General features: G+C 42.0%; 1 protein-coding gene across 5 annotated transcripts in view; it reads left to right on the top strand.

Moving 5' to 3' along the window:
- Positions 1–23,006, top strand: part of Cdk14 (cyclin dependent kinase 14) — a 617,691-nt gene that overhangs the window by 508,233 nt on the left and 86,452 nt on the right. For all 5 annotated transcript variants that reach the window (XM_057758883.1, XM_057758884.1, XM_057758887.1 and 2 more), the window contains one exon: positions 1,861–1,909. In XM_057758883.1, coding sequence (XP_057614866.1) covers positions 1,861–1,909 — 49 coding nt within the window. The remainder of the gene's footprint in view (positions 1–1,860; positions 1,910–23,006) is intronic.

The raw sequence follows: 23,006 nt of genomic DNA, 5'->3' as shown, positions 1-23,006 counted from the left end.
GAAAGCGAGCAGGGAGCACGCTGTAAATCGCCTTCCTGAGCTCAGGCAACTAGCCGGGAAAGGTGGAGCTTGCGCCCCCCCTGTGCCGGGTCGGGGGCAAAATAGCCCCACGTTGGGCGCCAAATGTGGCGGAGCAAATGAATGTAGACAGATTATATAGATATATACAGCTTTAATAAGGAAATAGACTTACAGGACCACAGGTTCCCGCGGCGGAGCAAAAGACAAAAAAGGGCTGCTGGGCTCACGCCCGGCAGATTTATCCGTAAACATTAGCCCGAGGCGAACACGCCCCCAATGGGTGGGGCTATGTCCCTACAGATGGACACACAAGCAAGGCTGTGAAGAGGGGCATAAAGGAGGGAGGACTTTAACCGTTGAAAGCATGCTGTAGTAAATATATGAACTAATAACACAGTTATTACTGTTACTATCACTGCCATTTTTCAGAATCTATACTTTATGTAATATATGTGCAGTGTTTTATGAACTGTCTTCACAGTTGGTTTGTGTGCACAATGTCCTCATAAGTATACAAGTGACAGATATACTGACATTACATTACAGCATTGTCAGATAATAGGAATTTCACCCTCTATTATAAGTTGACAAGACCACCACTGTTAACATGTTACACAACCCATTCTTGACCAAATCATTATTATTCATATGGAACTCTGTATGTGTATGGGGCAACTTGACTTACCCTAAAAACCATCTCTAGACTGAATAAGAACCAGTGTTCCCCAATTAAAATCATGACCAAGTAAGATAAGTGAAATCTGTGAAGCAGTGGTTGGGCAAAGCAGTGCGGCTTCTGCTGAAATACAAGACATGAGCCCCACATGCCATGAAGCCTTACAGAGTACATCTAACAAATGAAATTGTCCAGTGGGCCCACTGAAGCATCACGTGTAATGGACAGCTACCTCAGAGTTCAGCAGATACACAGTGGTCCTTTGTCCTCTGGAGTGCTACACAGTTTTAAAACAATTGTTTGTACATTTTCTTCATTGAAGGACTACTCACTTGGTGTTATCAAATGCCAAACATGTTTGGAGTATTTCCTACATATCCTATTTAAAAAGCTAGAAACACACACATGAGAGAGAGAGAGGAGACAGAGAGGAGGGGGAATGACATATCAAAGCTAACAATTGTTATATTATCAGGAGTGAAAAAAAAGAGGAAGTAGTTGAAATTACTAGAGTGAATTCCATGTCCATTGTTTAGCGTGGTATAATTTTTAATTTAAAAGTCTCATAATTGATTGTACATTGAAAGTACACACCATTGAACCCAGGTTGGCTTTGAACATGCCTGAGTACCTTGTAGCGCAAGATCGGAGACTCAGCATTACTGCATTTGGTCTAAGATACTCCCGTAGAATAATCAGCAAACTTCTCTTGTCCAGTGCTGATATTTATTGGTCTGTAAAGCTGCATATGGTTCTGAAAGTGTAATTTGTACTTACTTTTTCAATTCAGTCTTTAATAATTAGTAAATAAAATAGATTATGAAAGAATTCCCCCTAAAACAACAATTCCATTGTTGTCAGTATTAGGTTCTTCCTGTTTTACTGTTTTTAAACTACTTGATCTGAAGAGCATGGTCCTTCCATGCCTAACTACAGTCAAATCAAACAGTGTCTCTTGAAAAAGCTGAATGTTCTTGAGTGTGGTGGTACATGGCCATGAACCCAGGACTTGGGAGGCGGGGGAGGGGGGGGCGGGAGGGAGGATTGCCACAAGCTTGCTATGTAGTAAGGCTGTCTATTATAAACAAGTTATTTTCTTCAACAGACTTGTGATATATACACTTGATACAAAGATTGCTTACTGTTTTTCTCTTTCATTTCAGAACGCTTTACCGTGTACAGTTCTAAAAGCCTCAGACAAGCATGGAATAAGTAAGTCTGTATACAGATGGTGCACATTACCTCTCTCTCTCTAGCTTACTGAGTGAGTTTGTCCCAGCATGGATTCACTCACTGATGTTGGACCCATCCATTCATTTAACACAAATTAACCCTTACTGTGTACTGTCCACCATGTTCACACAGAGCCAACAGGCAGTGTGGGTTCAGGTTCTTAGAGCAATGTGGTATTGTATGAGAACTGTAAATTCTAGAATCTACTCTGGTACATCTTGTAACTAAATTCGGGGAGGCATTTAGTATCGGCAGAGTAACACTTACAAAATACACTATAATAATGGGCTTTCTTGCATGGGTGACTATTACTGAGGTAGACAAAAGTGGATGTTTCTTTCTTTTGTCTTTTTCCCAGTTAACCTAATTTCCCCCTCTGAAGCACACTGGGGGACAGGTAAATTTATCCCTTGATACCTTTTTTCATTTCTCTTATTTAATCTGATCTTATTGTATGAAGGTCAGTGTGATGATTCAAAGGTTGCCACACTGGCCAAACAACTTTAATTGAATCCCCAGAACCCACATAAAGGTGGAAGGAGGGGACTGACTCCATAAAGTTGTCCCCTGGCCTCCACACACATGTGGTGGCCCACACATACCTACGCACATCAAAATAACAAGTCAGTGAAATGTTTTGTTGGTCTGAGAAGTTGACAAGGAAAACTTGGGGTTTGCAAGTCATCCAGGAGTCTTTGTTGCATTCCAGCCTGGTCCTAGAACACTAGAAGTTGGAACAGGCTGAGTCTGAGTCGTCCCCTGTAGCTTTAAATTACTCTTTAAACGCCACACTGCCGAAACTGTAGCTCCTGTGATGAAGTAAGCCGTCATCCATTCTAACATGTCTGTAGGGAATCTGATAGAACAGTCTTTGTACTGTTGTGACATTTTAATTTGGGGCACTGTCGATTATGACAATAAGAATTAAAAAAAATTTATTCAAGAATGCTTTTAATCAATGCTGTCAGCAGACTTGGTGGGCACCTAATAGTGACAAAGCCTTGGGATGAATATATTATAACTTGAAGGATTTAATCATTTTTTAAATTAATTATTTAGAAAAGTATGACCATTCTCTTAAAAAAGTAATGCATGTAGCTCTTTTAATTATTAGGATATGTTTATTGTACAAAGCAATGAATTTCATGATACTTTTTAAAAATGTGTCAGTCCATTATTATGTACCTATATTTTCATTATTCATGTATATAGAAAGCTCCTTTGTGTTTGCATACCCCATTTCCTTTATCTCTTCACAGATTGGTGGACACCAAGGACTTAAGTTGGCTGTTAGGACCTGAGTTGTAAAGCACATGATATATTTTAGTGAAAATGTGAAATCCTATCGCATTGTACAATGCATATATGCTAATATCTATTTTTAAGTTGTAGAATATTTTTTAACTGTTCAGGGAAGAGGTTTTAATTTTATTTTGTTAATTTAATTCAATCACATGGTATAAAACTGAAAAATACTGAAAGTCTGCAGTTAAAAGGAATGCTCCTCTCTCTACCTTTCCTCGGTCATGAGAATCATTGATATCAGTTTTTCTTTTTTGTTTTATTGAGCTATATGTTTTTCTCCCCTCCCCTCCCTTCCTCTCCCATCCCCTTCTACTCTCTTCTATGGTCCCCATACTCTCAGTTTACTCAGGAAATCTTCTCTTTTCTACCTCCCATGTAGATTAGATTCATGTGTGTCTCTATTAGGGTCTTTATTGTTGTCCATATTTTTTAATTTGGAGCATAATTACTAAATTGAAGTAATTGATGTACTATAGTAATGGATTCAGAATAATTTCCAAGAATTCAGATTATTTGGTTAATATATGATGGATACATTGCTATTCAAAATCATGGTATAAAATTAAGTAACAATATTAACAAAATTAAGTTTCAAAACTAAGTAACAGTGCCTTTAAAGGTAGGCATTATCCAAGCCATGGAAACTATGGGGGTGCTAACCAGCCAATGTGAACAGAGATTTCTTGAGAAAGAGATCCTTGAGTCTAAATAGCTCTCACAAGTAATACAGCTCACGTGTGAACCACATCTGCCCTAGATCACACCCGTAGAAAATGACCACATCTGCCCTAGGTTATACCAGTGAAAAATGACCACATCTGCCCTAGGTCACACCAGTGAAAAATGACCACATCTGCCCTAGATTACACCAGTGAAAAGCAACCACATCTGCCCTAGGTTACTCCAGTAGAAAACTACCACATCTGCCCTAGATCACACCAGTGAAAAACAACCACATCTGCCCTAGGTTACACCAGTGAAAAGCGACCACATCTACCCTAGATCACACCAGTAGAAAACTACCACATCTGCCCTAGATCACACCAGTGAAAAGCAACCACATCTGCCCTAGGTTACACCAGTGAAAAGCGACCACATCTGCCCTAGATCACACCAGTAGAAAACTACCACATCTGCCCTAGGTTACACCAGTGAAAAACAACCACATCTGCCCTAGGTTACACCAGTGAAAAGTGACCACATCTGCCCTAAGTTATACCAGTGAAAAATGACCACATCTGCCCTAGATTACACCAGTGAAAAACAACCACATCTGCCCTAGGTTACACCAGTGAAAAACAACCACATCTGCCCTAGGTTATACCAGTGAAAAATGACCACATCTGCCCTAGATCACACCAGTGAAAAGCGACCACATCTGCCCTAGGTTATACCAGTGAAAAATGACCACATCTCCTCAAGGTTACACCAGTGAAAAACTCAACTGATTTCACTTATATCAGTAATTATGAGCATAAATTTTTGTTTTGTTTTGTTTTCGAGACAGGATCTTTCTCTGTGTAAAAGCTCTGACTGTCCAGGAACTCACTCTGTAGACCAGGCTGGCCTCAAACTCACAAAGATCCACCTGCCTTTGCCTCTGAGTTCTACCATGTCCAGGTCCATAAGCATAATTTATCTTCAAAAATTTTTTAATATTGTATAATAACAAAGCATTGGTAGAGGAAGATATCAAAAGATGCAGTATATCCAAACCAAAAAGCCTTAACATAATGAAAAGTATTATCAGTCTGAAAATAAAAAATTATAATCACTAAAGATAAAGACACTAAAAGTGTATGATCCAGGAAGTTCTTCCTGCATAAAGGGGATTTGGGGCTAAATAGAGACAAATCTGAATTTCATAAAAATATGTCCTGTTTTTTTAACTGCCTTCGAAATAGTCCGTTTTATTTTCTTGGAATTAAGAAGGCTATTTCTCTTGCAAATCTCTCTATTTATAGTTGTCTGACATTGGCACGTATGTGCAATCCACCAAGAATTTTAGCCACTTTAAAGATCTTTTATTATTTTGGCTGGAGAAAAGGCCTTAGTGTATATTCTGCAGAGAAGGGAAGGGTGAGATTCCAAGAACACGTTTGCTTGCTTTGGAAGTCTTTAACAGCTGAACAGTTTGGGAGGTTTGGAAGCTCAGAAGTGAGAAGTAAAAGGGTAAACCACCAACTCACAGGGGACAGACACAGCTGGAAAATCCAGCTCATGGCTGGTAAAGCGAGGCCCACGCACATCAAACAGGGTCAGGTCAGGCTCATCCCTGCCCTGTTCTGAGGTTGTTCTGGTGAGTTATCCATCTGCTCATTAAGGAAACTGGATTCTCTTAAGAATGTTTGCAGTTGGCAGTTTTAAATGTGCAGTACATACAAAGGCACCGGCGAAGTCACCTTTATTTACCTAGATCAGTAACTGTGGGCATAATTCTTTGGGTTGTTTTGTTTTGTTTTTGAGACAGGGTCTCCCTCTGTGTAACAGCCCTGGCTGTCCTGGAAATAAAAGGGGAACATCCCTGCCATGCTTCCATGAACCCAATTTTGTACTCTTGAACTTTGCTTGAATATTTTATGCAATTCCATGCTTAGCCTCCAGAGTGTATTTTTAAAATGACTTGCTAGCTAGTCATACTGTACGTGCATAAAGCATCAACTAGGAGGCGAAGTAATGCTGGGGGAAGCAGCTTCAGCTGTGTATATTTCTGTTTGGGGACTCTACTGTTCTTGTCATTATCTGATGTGGGTCAGTAAGATTTAGATAAGCACCTCCTCCCGAAAAAGAAAGATTATCTTTCCCACTCTCTTGTGTTTGAACTTGATTTAACATTACCTAATAAAACAATACAGTGTAAAAGTAGTTTAGAGATTTACTTTTCTTGGCCGGCATAGAAATACGATGACGGTAAGAACACTGTCGGTACACTAGGGGGAGCAGTTGAGTCAAGCCAGATCTTTTTTTTTTTTTTTATTCTTTTTTAATTAAAATTTCCAACTGCTCCCCGTTTCCCATTTCCCTCCCCTCCTCCCACACATTGCCCCCTCCCCCCACTCCTCTCCCCCATCCCCACTCCTCCTCCCCCCAGTCCATTCCCCCTCCCTCTCGATACTGAAGAGCAGTCCAAATTCCCTGCCCTAAAGCTGTCCACTTGCCGCATCTTCACTGTTGAGGATTTTTGTTATAATTCTATTTACTTCAAAGTAGCAGTTTTAATTTATCTAGTGCCTGGAGACTTCCTTTCATAATATTTTCAAAGAAATTATTCTCTGCATCATTGATTGACTTTGGGGGTGTGGTGTTTATTGGGGTGACCAGCTCTAAACCAGACCTTTTAGAATCTCATCCTCTCTTAATTCGAGAATGGGCTGGGCTGTGATTGCCAGATGTCTGTCTCTGTGGATTCAGATACATCAATAGAAGGATGTGTAGAGTAGTTCCTTGCCATGTTCATTTCCCTTGAAAATGTCCCCTTCAACACGTGAGCAAGTGGGTTTCTTGTTTGACCTTGGACCCAGAAGGCTCCCCTGCTTGCTAAAAGAAAGCTCAGAGAAGTTTCTGTGTGTATTTGTTCTCGTAATAATGAATCATTAGTTCAGCTCCTCAAAGTGACTGCGTGGGAATTTGTTAGGCAGATCCAGCCAACCCCTTGACACCTAGGATTTTACAGATGGGGAGTCCAGAAAACAAAGGGAGGAGGGCCAAAAAGAAGGATGCTGTGTGGGTCCTGGCAGGTGTCCTAGAACCACATAAAAGGTAGAATTAAGATATACGTAAACACACAGTTGGGGCAGTTTCCATGATGAAGAGAAATACCTAATGGGTTTGCCAATTACTGATGAGTCACAGCAGTATAAAAGAAGGGGAGAGGCGAACGATCAATGGGTTGAGAAACCCCAGCTTGGCGTGTGTGCCCCGGGGAGTGTTGTGGACACCAGCAGTCCAGTTGTCATGCGGACGTAGACATAGCCTGGCTTTGCTTATTCTTGGCACATCTTTGTGGAGAAAGAGCTCTTCCAAATGTCTTTCGGCCCAGGCCTCACGCAGCAGATGGAGGCTGGAGTCCTGGGGCGAAGAAGTGTGAGCAGCTCCCTGCACAGTCCGCCAGCTCATGCTTCCTTTCCGCCATGACCGGGGTGTCTTGTGGTGGAGGAAGGGGGAGGGAGGTTGGACTCATAACAGCTGAGCACAAGGGTTGGCAACTCTGCTGCCCACCCACTCACTTCCTGTGAGTGAAACTCCTTACCTGTTCACAAGTCCTCACCGCCCTAAGGGACTTACCCTTTATTTTGCATTGTAGCCAGATTTCTTGTCTGTCTGTCTGTCCCCCCCCTTTTTTTTTTCAAAAATCCATTGATATTAACTGCTCCTACGGTGGCCAAGAGCAGGTCCCATGCTGTTTGCTTTCTGCCAGGTGGCAGGTTTTGTTCTTCTGACGGGCAGGAAATAGCCATCTTCTCTCTTGCTAATTGGCAGTAGGTGCCAGGCTTGGGAGTTGGCAACAGTCATCGTTTTCTCATCCTTTGGATTATGTGTTGGCCTCTTCATCCACAAGTCCACAGGCCTCTGGTGAGGTTAATGCCGCCTGTCTGCTGGGCAGCTCGTTAAGTGGGAAACGCAGCAGCAGTTTCTGAAGCAGCCCCGAGCTCCCAGGGGCAGGAGGATTGCCAGGAGAGGCCTTTCTTGAACTGTGCGCTGAGGAGACGGCAGCAGGGTGGTTCTGCTTCCGCCAGTGCGAGGTGGGCATTCGTGCCACAGTTACACGGGAGCATGGATGTATAAGTGTTATCTCACACATCTGTGGGGAAGAGTTCTGAGTGGATCCAGCTTGTTCCTTTGCTTGGAGTTGCAGAAGGCAAAATCACATATGAACCAGTTTGGGCTCGCTCGTAGAAGGCCTTGTGGAGAATTTCCTTTCAGGCTCATCCAGGATGTCAGCAGCTAAGTTTCTTGTGGGGCGAAAGCTAAGGCCTCTGGGTCCTTCCTTTTATCAGATGGGAGCGTGGACAGCTCCTTAAGACTTCCCTGCCTGCCTGCCCCATTGCTGCCTCCAGGTCTCACTGACTTTCCCTTCTGCCCCATCTCTTTTGGCTCCAGTGGGAGGAAGTCCTCTGTTTCAAAACGTTTCTGTGATTTGGTTGGAACCGCAGAGGAGGCCCAGGTTTACCTCTCTGGTGTAAGCTGGGTAACTGGTCACAGTGGCGAGGTCTGTCTACCTGGAAGGAGCCTGTTGACAGCCTGGAGGAATTGCTAGTGAAGAGGACATCTTAGGCGTCCATTCTGTTTACAACGAGGGAGAGGATTCCCCATGTAATCACAAGCCCTGGGTGAAGCCAAGGAAACCCAGCCCTAGCCAGCTCAGACATAATCCACTTTGCATGGTTCAGAGGAGATACGTTCAAAATTATGCACGAGGAAGGAATCACTGTCTCTTCTTAGCAGAGAGTTTTAAAAGAGATTATACTCAGGAAGCCTGGTAATAGCTGAAAGTTTGACTTGACATTTCTAAACCCACTGTCGGAATCATTAGAATGTATGGTTTGGGAACTCAACTTCAATTAAATTTGAATTTACTTAATTGATAGGTCAAGCGCCACTGTAGTTAGTGGCTACCATATTGAGCAACACAGCTGCAAATCTATATATGAAATACTCATTTGTTAAATGCATTCCAGGCTTATACAAGCATGAATATTATGTCTAAAAGACATTGCATTTTGTACCTAAATGTCTGGAGAGCTTTCTCCCCCCCCCCCCATCTTTCTCTTGTAAACACTCTGAGAAGACAGCAGCTCTAGAGTCCCCAATAAGTGCAATAAATTCACAGGGGAAATAGTATCAAAGAGAATCAGGAAGATAGCCCTCCCCCACCTCTTCCTACTGCAGGTGCTTTTCTGCTACCCACACCCAGGCTCTGCCTATTACTGGCTTCTCTTCTCCTCCTGTGTCCCCTCCTCCCTCCCTCTCTCCCTCCATCTCTCTCTCCCCCCGCCCCTTCTCTCCCTCCCCTCTTGAAAACTGGTAGGGGTTAGACACACAGCTCTCTCCCCTTTTTCAACTCCCTGAAGAATTCACCTCTCAGCTCTTGTTCTGATTCCCTTGATCTTCCTTCACCATGCTCAGCAACTATGGCAGAAGCCAGCTTCCTGCTCACCACAGAGGAAATACTGTTGAAGAGGGCTCCATTTTCCAAATAAACCCCTGAATCAAGTGCCAGGTCCCTCCCACTGTGCCCTCAGGATACATATGTACGTATGTGAGCTTCGGAATGCCAGGAATTGCCACTTTTATAATGTCACACATAAACAGAAATGCAGCAAATTTCAAAAATTACTTATTTAGATGCTCCTGTAATTTATTCCTTTCTTCAACACGTATTGGCATCCTTTTTTATTGATTAGAAAATGTTTATGAATTTAGTGAATTTTCTGACTCAAAATGATAAAGAACATGGAGAAAGATGATTTTAAACATGAGTGTTGTAGTCACCGGCACCCCAGCACCCCTCTTCTCTAGTTGGCCATGATGGAACATGTCATCCCTCCACTGGGGGCCTTTCTGTGGGAGTCCCACAGGGCTCACCTCCCACGGCTACTCATGCTGGTGCAGGTGTCGAGCGTCGGCGCACATGGTGCTCCTGCTCACCTGAGAGGATACGGTCAACAGCTGCCATTAATACTGCTAACCAAGAGGAAGCAGAAAAGAGGAAGGAAGCTGGGCGGTGGTGGCGCACGCCTTTAATCCCAGCACTCGGGAGGCAGAGGCAGGCGGATCTCTGTGAGTTCGAGACCAGCCTGGTCTACAAGAGCTAGTTCCAGGACAGGCTCCAAAACCACCCTGTCTCAAAAAACCAAAAAAAAAAAAAAAAAAAGAAAGAAAAGAGGAAGGAAGCTGCACATCCAGGTTTTCACACACATGACAAGAAAATGCCTGGAGCCAAGATCATACTTGGTGTCCTCTGTCCTCCATGAGCCTCATGACTTCAGGAAGCTCACTAGCCTCTCTGATCTCTGCTGCTGCAGGTTTGAGTATGAATTGCCCAATACCTTAGCAGCCTTAGTTCCTTGCATCCCTGTACCTTCCATTATGCTTTTCAATACTCCTTGTCTTCCCCTACCAGTCAGTTTAATTTAGTTCCAAATAAAGCATTTTCCTTGAACATGAATCCTACTTTTATACAGGTCCCCAGGCAGCTCGAGGTCCTTGCCCCTTTCCAGGGGCACATGCTGAACTGCCTGCGCACCATTTTGTTCTTCTTGTAAATACTTGTAGGGAAATGAGATTTTATCTCCCCCAACAGTTTCTTCCTAAGAGTGATATGTTAACAAATAGCATTGTACATAATTAATGAAAAACTCGGATTTATCCTAAATCTTGAAACACATCTTTTAGGCAATTAGACTGAAAGAAACACACATCCAGACCATTGTTACCAAGTTCAAATGCCTAGCAGTAGACTTTTTCTATGGTACCCTGAATACACGAAAAGATGGGTGACCTCAGTCAGATGTAGAGGTTTTGGGTGTCTTCACTTGGTCTGTTATTTCAGCCTTGAAAGTGAAAATAACTGTCTTTGTTTCAAATGCAGAGAGTGGCTGACTTATCTCTTGCAACACAAACAATGGCTGGGAGCATGGCTTCGCTGCCTCTGTCATCACTGCAGAGAGGCAAGCAGAGGAATTCCCAAGGCAACTGGCCTTTCTCTTCAGACACCGAGCCAAGTCCATACCCTTAGGCGCCAATCCTGCGCTTGGTTTCTTATATCACCACACTAATGACTTCATTAGTAGATTCCGTGTCTTTACCAACGACAAATGCCTTATACACATATGTTGCTTTCCGGCCCGTTCTTTTTTGCTTTGCTTAAGAGAATCTCTATATAATTTCTCCATTAGGAGGATGTCAAAACAATTTACTTGTGGTATACAACTAATATCTGTGTGTGTGTGTGTGTGTGTGTTTGTGTGTGTGTGATTACTCGTTCTGCAAACAGCATGTGCGTGGAAGAAGTCTAATGGAGAGGATTGATGGCTGATGGCGCCCCCCCTCCCCACATAGCTGCGCTGCTTATCTCTGTGTGTCTGTATATGGAATCTTTGCTAGTCCTCGGCCGCATTTAATCCCTGAAGACTTGATATACAAACATCATGCCAAACAGAGAACTTCCCTTAAATTATTCAAATCTCCCCATAAGTGATTTCCCACTCTTCCTGAAGTGAAAAACATTTGATCATAAATTCAATTAAATCAGCCATCATCTTTGTGATGTTTGTCCAGATAAATCCTTTAGTGGCTAAACTAATAACTACACCAGCTGTGGGGCACGGGAGGGAGGGGGGGGAGAGGGAGAAAGGGGGAAAGAGGAAAGAGAGCACTTCTGTATGGCGTGACTGTTGGAGACGAGTCCATTCAAAGTAAAGAGGAAGGACTGATCTCTCGTAGGTCAGATTTTAATCACTTTTTGCATATGGGCTTAAAAGCTGAGACATTGAAGGATGGATGGGATTATGTATGTTGCTTTAGATTTATTCCTTTTATGTCCACATTTGGAGCTGAGTTTCCACTTACTGAATTTCAGGTCAAAACAGACATTGATACTTTTGGAGACGTTGTTACGCACCGTAAAGACACATCCACCATCCTCCTTGTCTTCTGCACCCGGTCCTTCCTGTTTAAAACAATGGCAGAAATGGCCGTCACCATGCTTACAAGCTTCTTAAGAAAAATGCCGTGGGACTGTAGCGCTACTTAAGACTTCTCTTACGAATGTCACCTGAAAATGTAAGGCTTTTTAAGCTTTACAATATATGTTGATTGCTTCTCACGTTGTTCCTAAAAGCTTGAAGACGCGTGGACACAAGCACGCTACCCCCCTTTCTCCGTCTTTACAAAGGAGTCCAGTTAGTTTGGCTCCAGCTGAGGCCGGTGTGTGTCCATACGGCCTGCAGAGGGCAGCATGTTCTGATGAAACAAAGCCAAACCCAGTCAAGCTACAAGGTGATTAGGGAGTTATCTCTATAAAATAAGAGATAAATAGCTATGTTTTTTTTTTCCCACTATCAAAATGGTTAAAATGTCTCCAGTAAAGAATCCAGATGATTGCTTGCTTAGATTGTCTGCCCTTGTTGATGAATTAGTGTCGGCGGATAGTGGGTATTTTTAGGGATGGGCTCAGCTATTGCTTTAGAGGCTCCTTAAGGATCCCACCAGGTCTTAAGTGCTTGCCTCTGCGCAGGACTAAGCATATCGCGTGCTTTACAGATGGGATTAATACAAATAGCACTGCCCATTTGTCTGTCATCTTTTGTCACCCTGGCTAAACTTTACAATTGCAGTAAAGTTACACCTAGATTCCTAAGAAGTCTACTGTCCCACATCCATTACTTTGAGGTTGTAACCACCAAAAGAATCCCACTGTCCCTAAATAGGAAATTTAGGAAGCCGTTCTCCCTACTGTGGACCTTGGCTCCGAAAAGAGCCTCTTCCCTTGTCAGCCCACACATCTGCAGGGCCTTGCTCTCTGCTACCTGCCAAGGTCTTTGTTTTCTTAACCCCGGCTCCACTGTTCATCGGAAGAGCCAGGCTATGACAGTGGAGGCCTACCCAGTTCCTTTGAGGAAATTTGGAAATGTCTAGAAGTTACATCAAATATTTAAGGAACTAGAGTGGTCCTTATGCACTGATGAGAATCCTGGAGGTTTTCATTGTCATATGGAAGTTACTAGCCACATGTGACTATGAGTTAGAAGGTGGCTGCTACCGTAGATCTGAGGATTTTGTGAGATGCAATTGTTGTTAATTTCAGTATTTATGAGTAGGAAAACGGCAGCTCCATGGATGGTAGACCACAGCATAACTTCTGATTGGCTCTTAGCAAGTGTTTAGCAGACTATATTGGGTGGTAGGCTAAGTTCTTCAGCAGGGAAACTACTACCCAGGTTTTTATTTCCATACTTATTAATGTCTCACATAGCTGCAGACTAAAATCCAAATCACTGACTCTGCCCCAGGATGTAGTTTCCTTCAGAACATCTAAGAGATTTTCATATTTCAATTCTTCAGTTTTGTTGAATATTGGGTGCATTTCTCTTGGGTATGTGGAACAGAGTTTCAGAGCGTGGATCCTAGCCACACTGATTCTGGGGGTGCTGGCTGGTTTGTACCTAAGCTTTCTCACCTGCTTGTGTCTAGGCTTCCAAGGATAAAAACAGGACTTATTGAATGTGAGAAAATGTGTGTAGACGTTGGACACACATTAGCGTGTTTTGTAAGTTGGTTGTGTGCTTATGTATAAACAGCTGTTCACAGTGGCTATGCAGGAGGCCTGCTTGTGTCTGATTCTGATATAATATCAACATTCTTTTGAAATTTTTTTGTGAGTTCCCAAGTAATCATATAACATTTTTTTTCTCTCACATTTTAAAATGCTCCCATCTCTTTACAGAAGATCAGAAAGTGCATCTCTTCAGTTCTCTACCTTGTGCTGATACTGTTGGCCCCAAGACTTTGAAAGACCTTTCATGCTATGGTGTGTAGCGTGCCACTTCTCCTGCCTCACGTATAGCACATGCCTGGAAAGTTAGGCTTTCCTTCAGACACTGCCTCAGCATAGTCTGTGCCTCTCTCTAATCCCTGTGTGCAGGTCCCATGCCCTCAGTTTCTCGGCCTCCTCCTCAGGAGAGGAATGCAAGGTCGGTTCTTGTGGGATTCTTGTTCAGTAAAATCTGTGTCTCCCCTTTCACAAGACATGACAGAGTGAGGTAAGGCACTGGAGGACCCCTGTGTTTATGCAGTAATGCAGTAATGAATGGCCTTGCAGTTCGGCCTTCCCTGGGCAAAGCCAGATACCGACACTTTTAAGGTTGGCAGGTTTTCTGCGCATAACGAAGATTATCTGCAGAAAAATCATTTTGTGGAAGTCTCTGTGATGAAACAAGCACTTCTATGTTGGGAATAGCATTTTGTAAACTCCAGCACTTTAGGAACTTGATATTAATAGCGCAGTCAGGTGAGAGTTCATGAAGTAAGAAACTAAATAGACCAAGATTTCGATACCAGTGGGACCAGTTCTTCATGTCTCGTCATAGGTAGGATTAGAATCGGCTCTGGAGATATATCCCCAAAATGCACACCTTCAAGGTGCAGCCCCATCTTGGTTTTTATTGTTCTAGGGGTGGCTGTAAAAAAAAAAAGGCACTTCTGCACAGAACTACTGAACTCCATTTTTTTTATTGTTTGAGAATTGCATGTGTGCACATAACATGTTTTAACAAAATCTGTGCCCCATTTCCTGCCCTTTAGTTTCTCTCCATCTCCCTTACCACTTTGTGTTCCCAACTTTATGTAATATTTATATATACATTTATTCTTATCTCAGCTTTCCTGATTTTGTTATTCTTAGTTTTATATTCCATGTTTGTTTGTTGTGTGTGTATGTATATGTGTGTGTGTATGTGTGCATTTGTGCACCTATGTATGCATATGTACATGCTAGTGCATGCATGCAAGGTCAGAAAATAACTTGTGAGGATTGATTTTCTGGGAACAGCAGAGTCCCAGGGATGGAGCTCGGGTCATCATCAGGTTTGATTGCAAACAAGCATCTTCGTCTGCTGAGCCATCTTGCTAGACCTCTGTGTTTGTTTTGTCTTGTCTTGTGGGGTTTTTGTTTAGTTTGTTTTGTTTTTTTTTAATCTGGGGGTTGTATTGTGATTTTTTCCATATTAATTGTAAATTGTCCAGTGAGTTGGCTCCTGCAAATTACTTCTAGGGAAATATTATGATTTGAGAAAAATGCTACAGCCCTAAAATCCTCTTCTTTATTTTATTTTTTAAAAATTATTTTTGTTGCTACTTTGTAACTATAATTTTTTTAGATTTATTTATTTATTATGTATACAACATTCTGCCTTCATGTATGCCCACATGCCAGAAGAGGGCGCCAGATCTCATTACAGATGGTTGTGAGCCACCATGTGGTTGCTGGGAATTGAACTCACGACCTCTGGAAGAGCAGCCAGTGCTCTTAACCACTGAGCCATCTCTCCAGCCCCTGAAATCCTCTTCTTATATTGCTTGAGGAACCAGTTGAATTTTTACATCTATAAATACAGTGGAGAGTAACAGTCCCATAGTATGCAGACCAATAGCTGCTTGGCTCGTGGTGGGAGGCTGGGTCGCACGTTAACCGCACCTCATCGCACAAGGAACGCTTTCTCTGCAGCACCTCGCTTAATTCTGGAAACAGCTTTCAAATGTTTTCCTCACAGACACATCTAAGCCCCTTTTACAAATTTTATTTTTCTGTCTTCAATTATTTTATAGCCCCAAGAACAGATTTCTAATGACTTTCTCATTTATCGTGTTAGACATGGCAGAGCTGAAGCATGTAAGATCCTGACCATGGTTCAGAGTATAAGACAATGTACAAAAAAGAAAATCTCAGTGGCCAAGTTATAACATTTTATTTAAGTGACTTATTTTTTTTTTAAAGAAATTGAACATTTTTATACTTACCTGGCATGATCCGAGAGGTGGTGTTCCCAGGGTGAATCTTATCCGTTGCATTCTGGATGTGCTGACCCCTGCAAGATCCCCAAATGCAGGAAGCTCAACTACTGCATAATTTGTGTTAGTGGAGGACTGAATGATGCTTTCCTTGAGTGGGGGTGTGAACTTTTTGTGTTTTCAGTGTTTCCCATTGAACTACATTTTTATTAACACCACTTCCAGGACTACAGCTCTTCTTCAAAAACATCAATTTAAGGAGGTGGAGGAGAACTCAGCCCATTTCATTACTGTGTGTGGTCCTGGAAAATGGTAAATCATATGCATGTGTACACATGCATGCACACACACACACATACACACACATACACACACACACTCACACAAAATAAGGAAGTATGTTGGAAGCCATGATGTTGCAAGGGAGAGGACCTGCTTGTTCGTCCCAGCAGCCCGGTTAGCTTAGTCCTGAAATAACCACACAGAAACTGTATTAATTAAAACACTGTTTAGCTCGTTAGCTCTAACTTCTTATTGGCTAACTCTTACATCTCATTTTAACCCATTTCTATTAATCTGTGTATCACCATGTGGCAGTGGCTTACCAGGAAAGATTCAGCATGTCTGATTCTGGTGGCTCCATGGTGTCTCTCTCCTCTGCTTTCTTCCTCCCAGAATTCAATTCTGTCTTCTCCACCTTCCTAAGTTTTGCCCTGTAAGGCCAAGCCAGTTTCTTTATTCATTAACCAATGAAAACAACATATAGACAGAAGGACCTTCTACACCACCATGAATATGTCACGGCACATTTAATTAGTTGTACTTATCACTATCTGCATGTGTTTCAGAATATTCAGGAAGGTTCCTGCTCTCCTAGAGGTGACCTTCTGGAGCAGTGATTCTCGACTTATGAGTCACGACCCCTTTGGGTTCACGTTCACATGTCCTGTGTGCCAGATGTTTGCATTACGATTCAGAACAGTAGCAAAATTACAGTTATGAAGTAGTAACAAAATAATTTTATGGCTGGGGTCACCACAGCATGAGGAACTGTATTAAAGGGTCTCAGATTAGGAAGGTTGGGAACCACTGCTCTAGAATAACAAACAGTAGTAAGATAAGGTGATGTCGGAGGGGGATTGGTACAGTCAGGCAGGCAGGCCATGTGAATAGAAAGAAGCACATTGGCCGGCTGCCGTGTGAAGAAGGCACCGGTAGCAGGGCACACCACACAAGGTATTCGGTAGATGCTGTTGAAGAAGGGTGGTGACTGAAGAGAGCTACGGGAGTAGATGGGGGACAGGGGTCGGTGAGGAGAGCCGTTTGGTGGGGAGTGGCCTCAAGGACAATCGCTTGGGATTTTAGTTTACTTATCAAAAAGTCTTGGAAGTTATATTTTGTTTTAGCAATTTTCCTCTTCAGTGTTCACTTAAAGGAATAAATAAGCGAAGACTGGTGGCCAAGAGTCTTATCACCATTTTGTAGATTAATGTTTGTAAAAAGACTTGGTCTTGGCCCATTAAGTTTGTTCATCATGGAAAGATGTCAGCCAAACTCTATCCTTGAGCCCACATGGTGGAAGGACACAACTGACTCTCGAGAGTTGTTTGCTGACCCTGCACCCCACCAAATAAATAACTGAGGAGTTGTTTGCTGACCCTGCACCCCACCAAATAAATAAGTGAAGCTCTGAGAAACATTTTTAAAGACTTCCACTAACTTATCCAAATTAAGGGGATAGGTATATAGGTTTTAATACCCCATAACTTAAGAGCTCAATTGAATATTATAAAGCATTGTTAGGATAATATGTATAAAAACACAAAAGCAATTTCTCTTTAAGTTTCTAAAAATAACCAAAATAAGAAATTGTATGCACATTACCATAATAACTATTATAATGTCTTTGAACTATAAATAAAATGTTATTTACAGGATGAACATAATTTTGTCATGGTGATAGAATTCTGAGGGATTTAGTTTATAACTTCTAAAAATTATTTTGTATTTTTGTCATTTTATAAGGACAGTATTTTTTTAACTAGTATAGTGGTTTTGTTTAGGTGGATATCATGGGAAATAAATATTAGAAGTGGTTGATTGATATATGACTTTACTACTACTGATTTGGACATTTACACATGCTCCAAATGGCAATTTTAGAGGCTACACACACACACACACACACACACACACACGCACAGACAGACAGACAAAGAGATATTCTACTCACAATTAGCATTTGCGATGTATCTTTGGTAATTATCAAGGAGGTCAGCAGCCTCCATGTTGACTCTCGGTGACCCCATGGATCTTCTGATCTCCCCCGCCATTGTCTGTCCCACATCAGCAAGCCTTGGTCTTGGTGGCTAGTAGTATGTAGTGGAGGTTGACTAAATACTAATTCTGAGCTTAGGTTGTAAAAGACTTTACCTCCCATGGACTCCAGCTCCTCTCTCTCTCTCTCTCTCTCTCTCTCTCTCTCTCTCTCTCTCTCTCTCTGTGTGTGTGTGTGTGTGTGTGTGTGTGTGTGTGTGTCTTCACTGGCTCTGGAGAAACTGGCTGCCATATCACATGACCAGACCGTGGCCTCTGCCAATAGTCATGTAAATGAGGTACATTGGGAATAGGGCGGACAAGCTTTCAGGCCATCAACTTGATCACAGCCTTCTGAGAGACAGCGTCTCAGCCACCCGGATAAACTGCTCCTGGATTTCCAACCCTCGGAAACCATGTGACATAACAAATATTTGTTGTTGTATGTAATGAAATGCCTTCAGCAAACAAGGTGACATTGTTTAAAGGGCGGAAATACTTGTCTTCCGTGTCAACATACCACACTAATGTGTCTTGTACCTTGAGGGTTTTAGATTTCCCATGTTCCTTACTGTCTCGGGCTGTGTCAGGTCAGTAAGGGAATAAACATGAAGAAAGAGCCCTGTGGAGTATTAACTGCTGTCAAGTCTCTCTCCTTTTGTCATGCCCTAAGATTCAGCAGGGTTGATAGGAATTCACCATGCCTACTTTAAAGGACTGCAGCAAAGCAGGGCTCCTGCAGGAATCAGGTTGTGGACGGGGATTTTCTTTCCCTCCGCTTGCCTTAAGCCTGTAAAAGGCATTAAGTGAAAATTTTGATATATTTGTTAGGGCATTTTTTGTATTACTGAGTTATATTTTCAGTTCTCAGTGAACGTTTTATTGAGAACATAAACTTTGAAGAGGTTTTGTTCAGGGTTAGAGAATTTTTTCCTTCTCTTTTGGTGAAATAATACCCCACAAAACAAGGCCTTTCAGGAGCTCATTGAGTCCTGTTTACAGCGGAAGGACAGTCTGTTCCCTTCCGGTGAGGCAGTTTCTGCCTTCAGAACATCCTCTGCAGGTGGGATTTGTGACTTCGGGGCTTGAGAAGCAGCTGCCATTGCTCTGCACTCTTCACCTCAAGCAGACAGGCCACGAAGTCGGACGGTTTCTGCAGAGCCTCTTATGGTGGGAGTGTCCTGCTGACCGCTCAATCTGAGCTAAATATTTACAGCTGATCTATCTGAAACAGAAGCCATTTATAAGGCTCAATGCAGATTGATTATTTTTCATAAGTGAAGATTTAGTTTTGAATTCTTAGTTCTACCTTATCATCAAAAATAAGGATTATTCTCATCAGATAGGATCCTACTTTAATCAGCCCCTTGGAAGTCACAGAAATTGGCTAAACTGGTATAAATACCAAGAGCATCACATAACCATCACACGCACTGGCAAATTTTTTCTTCACTCTTGATTCCTTTAAGGGCTGGTGAGATAGGTGAAATAGTAAGACATCTGTGATCAATGTAAGCAAGTTAAAGATAGAAAATGTCAGTCTTTCCAGCAACTCTGGGTGGTAGGAGAAAGCTGCTAATCCCTTACTTATCTGGATGATGGGAAGTTGTGAGTCCCTTGATGTCCTTGAGAATGCCACATGATGTGAGGTCATGGAGTTATGGCGGTCTTGTGTTTTTGTCTCAATGTATAGGTGGTGGGGGACTCTAAGGAGATAGCATTGCCCAACAATAGTCTGATGTATTTTTGAAGAGGTGTTTAAAGAGCCAGGACTTGAACATAGAGTTTCTGGTGTTTAAAAAATGAATGTTTATTTTTTAAGTTCTTATTTCTGAGATTAAAGATGAAACTCGGTAGATATAATCTACGTCGATATGCTCAGTCTTTATCAGACGTTTGGCCATTTGTCTTCTCAGTGTGCCAGTCTTCTTTAGGCTAATGGCAGATTCTGGATTTCTCTTGCTCCCCGTCTTCAAGAATGTGCAATCCAGCTAGCTTGGCAGCAGATGGGTACACGGTGAATGGAGAGAAATGGAGGGCACCGTCTGCTCTGTTCCTGGGAGGCAGGGGAAATTCTGTGGATCACTCTGACAAGCCAGTGCTAACTTTACTACCTCTACCTCAGAACCAGTTCTTCTCAGATCCAAGGTTATGTAATGTTACAACCACAGCATTGGTAAATGTCTGTCCTGCTTCTCAGTCTTGTCTCTGAGGCACAAAATTACCCCTTGCAAAGAAAATAACTTAGAGAAAATACTGCCTGCTATTGATGACCCATGTTGTTTCTTTCTTCCCAAGATTAGAAAAGTCAAACAAAGAGAGAGAGAGATTGAGAGAGGCAGGGCAAGTTAAGAGGAATGCGAAACACTGACTATGATATAAATAGCAGTATAGCATTATTTTTAGTGGACTTAGAAGTATTTGCTTGAAAATTATTCACGATGCAAGATTCTGTTCACACACACACACACAAGATCCAGATCCGCTAAGAATTATTTCTTATAATTTTAACTTAAGATTTTTCAGTTTCTAAAATTTTTCCAAAGACTTCCTACAAACGCTGGGCGGTGGCAGCACACACCTTTAATCCCAGCACTTGGGAGGCAGAAGCAGGCGGATCTCTGTGAGTTTGAGGCCAGCCTGGTCTACAAGAGCTAGTTCCAGGACAGTCTTCAAAGCTATGGAGAAACCCTGTCTCTAATAAAATAAAATAAAATAAAAAATAAAAAAAAATTCTACGAACAGCAGTGTCTTTTTCCTTTCTGGAAATATGAGAATATGAATACATATTGGCCAGTGAGATGGCTGACTGTGGGAAAGGCTCTTTTGCCAAACCGGGGGACCTGAGTTTGACCCCTGGGACCCACGTGGTGGAAGGAGGGACCTAATTCCCACAGGTTATCTTCTATCCCCCAACCATGTCCTAAGGTCATCTTGGTACCGAGTACCTAACCTCCTCCTCCTCCACCAATCGATCACTGTTAAAAATGAACATGACGTGAACATCCCCACATAGCTGCTAGGTTTCTCTAACCCTTAATGAGCATAGAGTCTCGCTGAGTACAGCGTCATCAACCTGATAGGTAGAATGTCTCCCATCAGTCAGAGGTAGACAGAGAGGTCAAGTACCACTGAGGAAATAAAATACTGTGTGGTAAGAGAGCAGCTCATGCCAACTTCACATGGCCAGCTACTGAGCCTACATAGGGGAGACCTACAAGAACTGATTTGGAAAGAGGAAGTGGGGCATGAGGAAACATCAGCTGAGTGATTTTTCCAGGGATGAGGATGAGAAAGTTACAACTATAGACGACTTTACAGCAAGTTATCAGACTGTGGGGAGTGTGCATAGATATATATATATATGTATGTATATAATGTGTATATATGTATTGTATATGTGAACATGTGTGTCTACGTGACTGTATGTTCTCTTTACTAACACTAGAAATTATCTGCAATGCTCCCTACAGTGCATTCTTTCAAATTCACAGGTGCATCAATAAGTGAAAATCTAGAAGAACAAAAAAATGAAGAGTAATGAAGTTGCAATTTTCTTGGAGTCATTGTCTAAAGTTAGCCTGAGAAAGATAGGACATAGGGATTGAGAGTCCCCACATAGAGTAAAGGCACTCAACACACAGGAATGGGCTTCAGAAATAGAACTCAGCTTCAGCAATAGACTGCATTTTTTTTTCGATTTTTAAAAACAAACAAACAAACCTGCTTCTAGAAAAGAGAAACTGCAAGAAAAAAAATTTCAAGGCAGTTTTCCCTTTAAATAGAGATGAAAAACACAGGGTTTTTGTTTTGTTTGAGGCAGGGTTTCTCTGTAGCTTTGGAGCCTGTTCTGGAACTAGCTCTTGTAGACCAGGCTGTCCTCAGACTACAGAGATCCGCCTGCCTCTGCCTCTGAATGCTGGGATTAAAGACGTGCACTACCACTCCCCTGAAAATTTTTATAGGGTTGCCATAAATTTACACAACTTAAGGGTTTCAAAAGCCAGCAACAGGAATCTTTAAAGTCCCTGGGTCCTGGGGCAATTCTGGGGGGTCTTGAAAAGAGTCAAAGAAAATTGCCATGGAGAAACACATTCTCACTGGCTGCTCCCAAGGAATCCACTGGCCCAGCATGCCAGCACGAGCTCACAGACCAGAATTGCAAATAATTAGAGAAAACTCATTTGGACTAAGAAACTGGATAAAACTCTCTCCTGACTCACAACTTCAGTTATTGAGAATTGTCAGATGTGTCCATATCTGACATACACATCTATCCAAAAAATATAATGAAAGAAAAGGTCAAATCTGAAAGTAGCCCGAGAGACCATAGAGTTGAACAGGAATAACAATATATTAGATGCCAATAAGTGCCAAACCTCTTGGGATGAAAAGTGGTTCTGAGATGATTACCTAGCCTGGGAAACAGGAAGCAACAGATGAAATATGGATGAGTGGGTATAGGCATTGAAAGTTTAGTGAGGTGAGATTGTCCAACAGTTACAAACAAAGAAAGAAGATTCTGAAAGGGTTAAACCTAGGGCAGTTTTTCTAGAACTGATGGTTATGATGTTTAGAAAACAATGAAAGGTACGTGCATACATCAAGCTCATGTAAATAAATAGATAAAAAGTAAAGCAACCATGAGATTTTTTTAAAGGTAGCAAAGAATGACTGGACCGTAAGATGGAAGGTGATTTAATAAAGTAATAAGCATAAAAAAGTGGTAATATATCAACAAAAAGGGCATCAAATGTGCCCTTTTTAAGAAAGTAGAAAATGAAAGCAAATATCAGACAATAATTGTAGTGTCATTAAAATTAGTGTATTCTGATTTCTTTTGAATTGTTTGTCAGGCAAGTAAAGATTACTCTAAACCTTAATTTGCAGTCAAATTTTGTCAAATTATATTCAAAGCTAAGGAATGTGAAGTTTCTTCTGATAC

Source organism: Chionomys nivalis, chromosome 26, assembly GCF_950005125.1.
Source record: "Chionomys nivalis chromosome 26, mChiNiv1.1, whole genome shotgun sequence".
In the NCBI taxonomy this organism is placed as follows: Eukaryota; Metazoa; Chordata; class Mammalia; order Rodentia; family Cricetidae; genus Chionomys; species Chionomys nivalis.
This window is presented reverse-complemented; position numbering and strand designations above follow the sequence as displayed.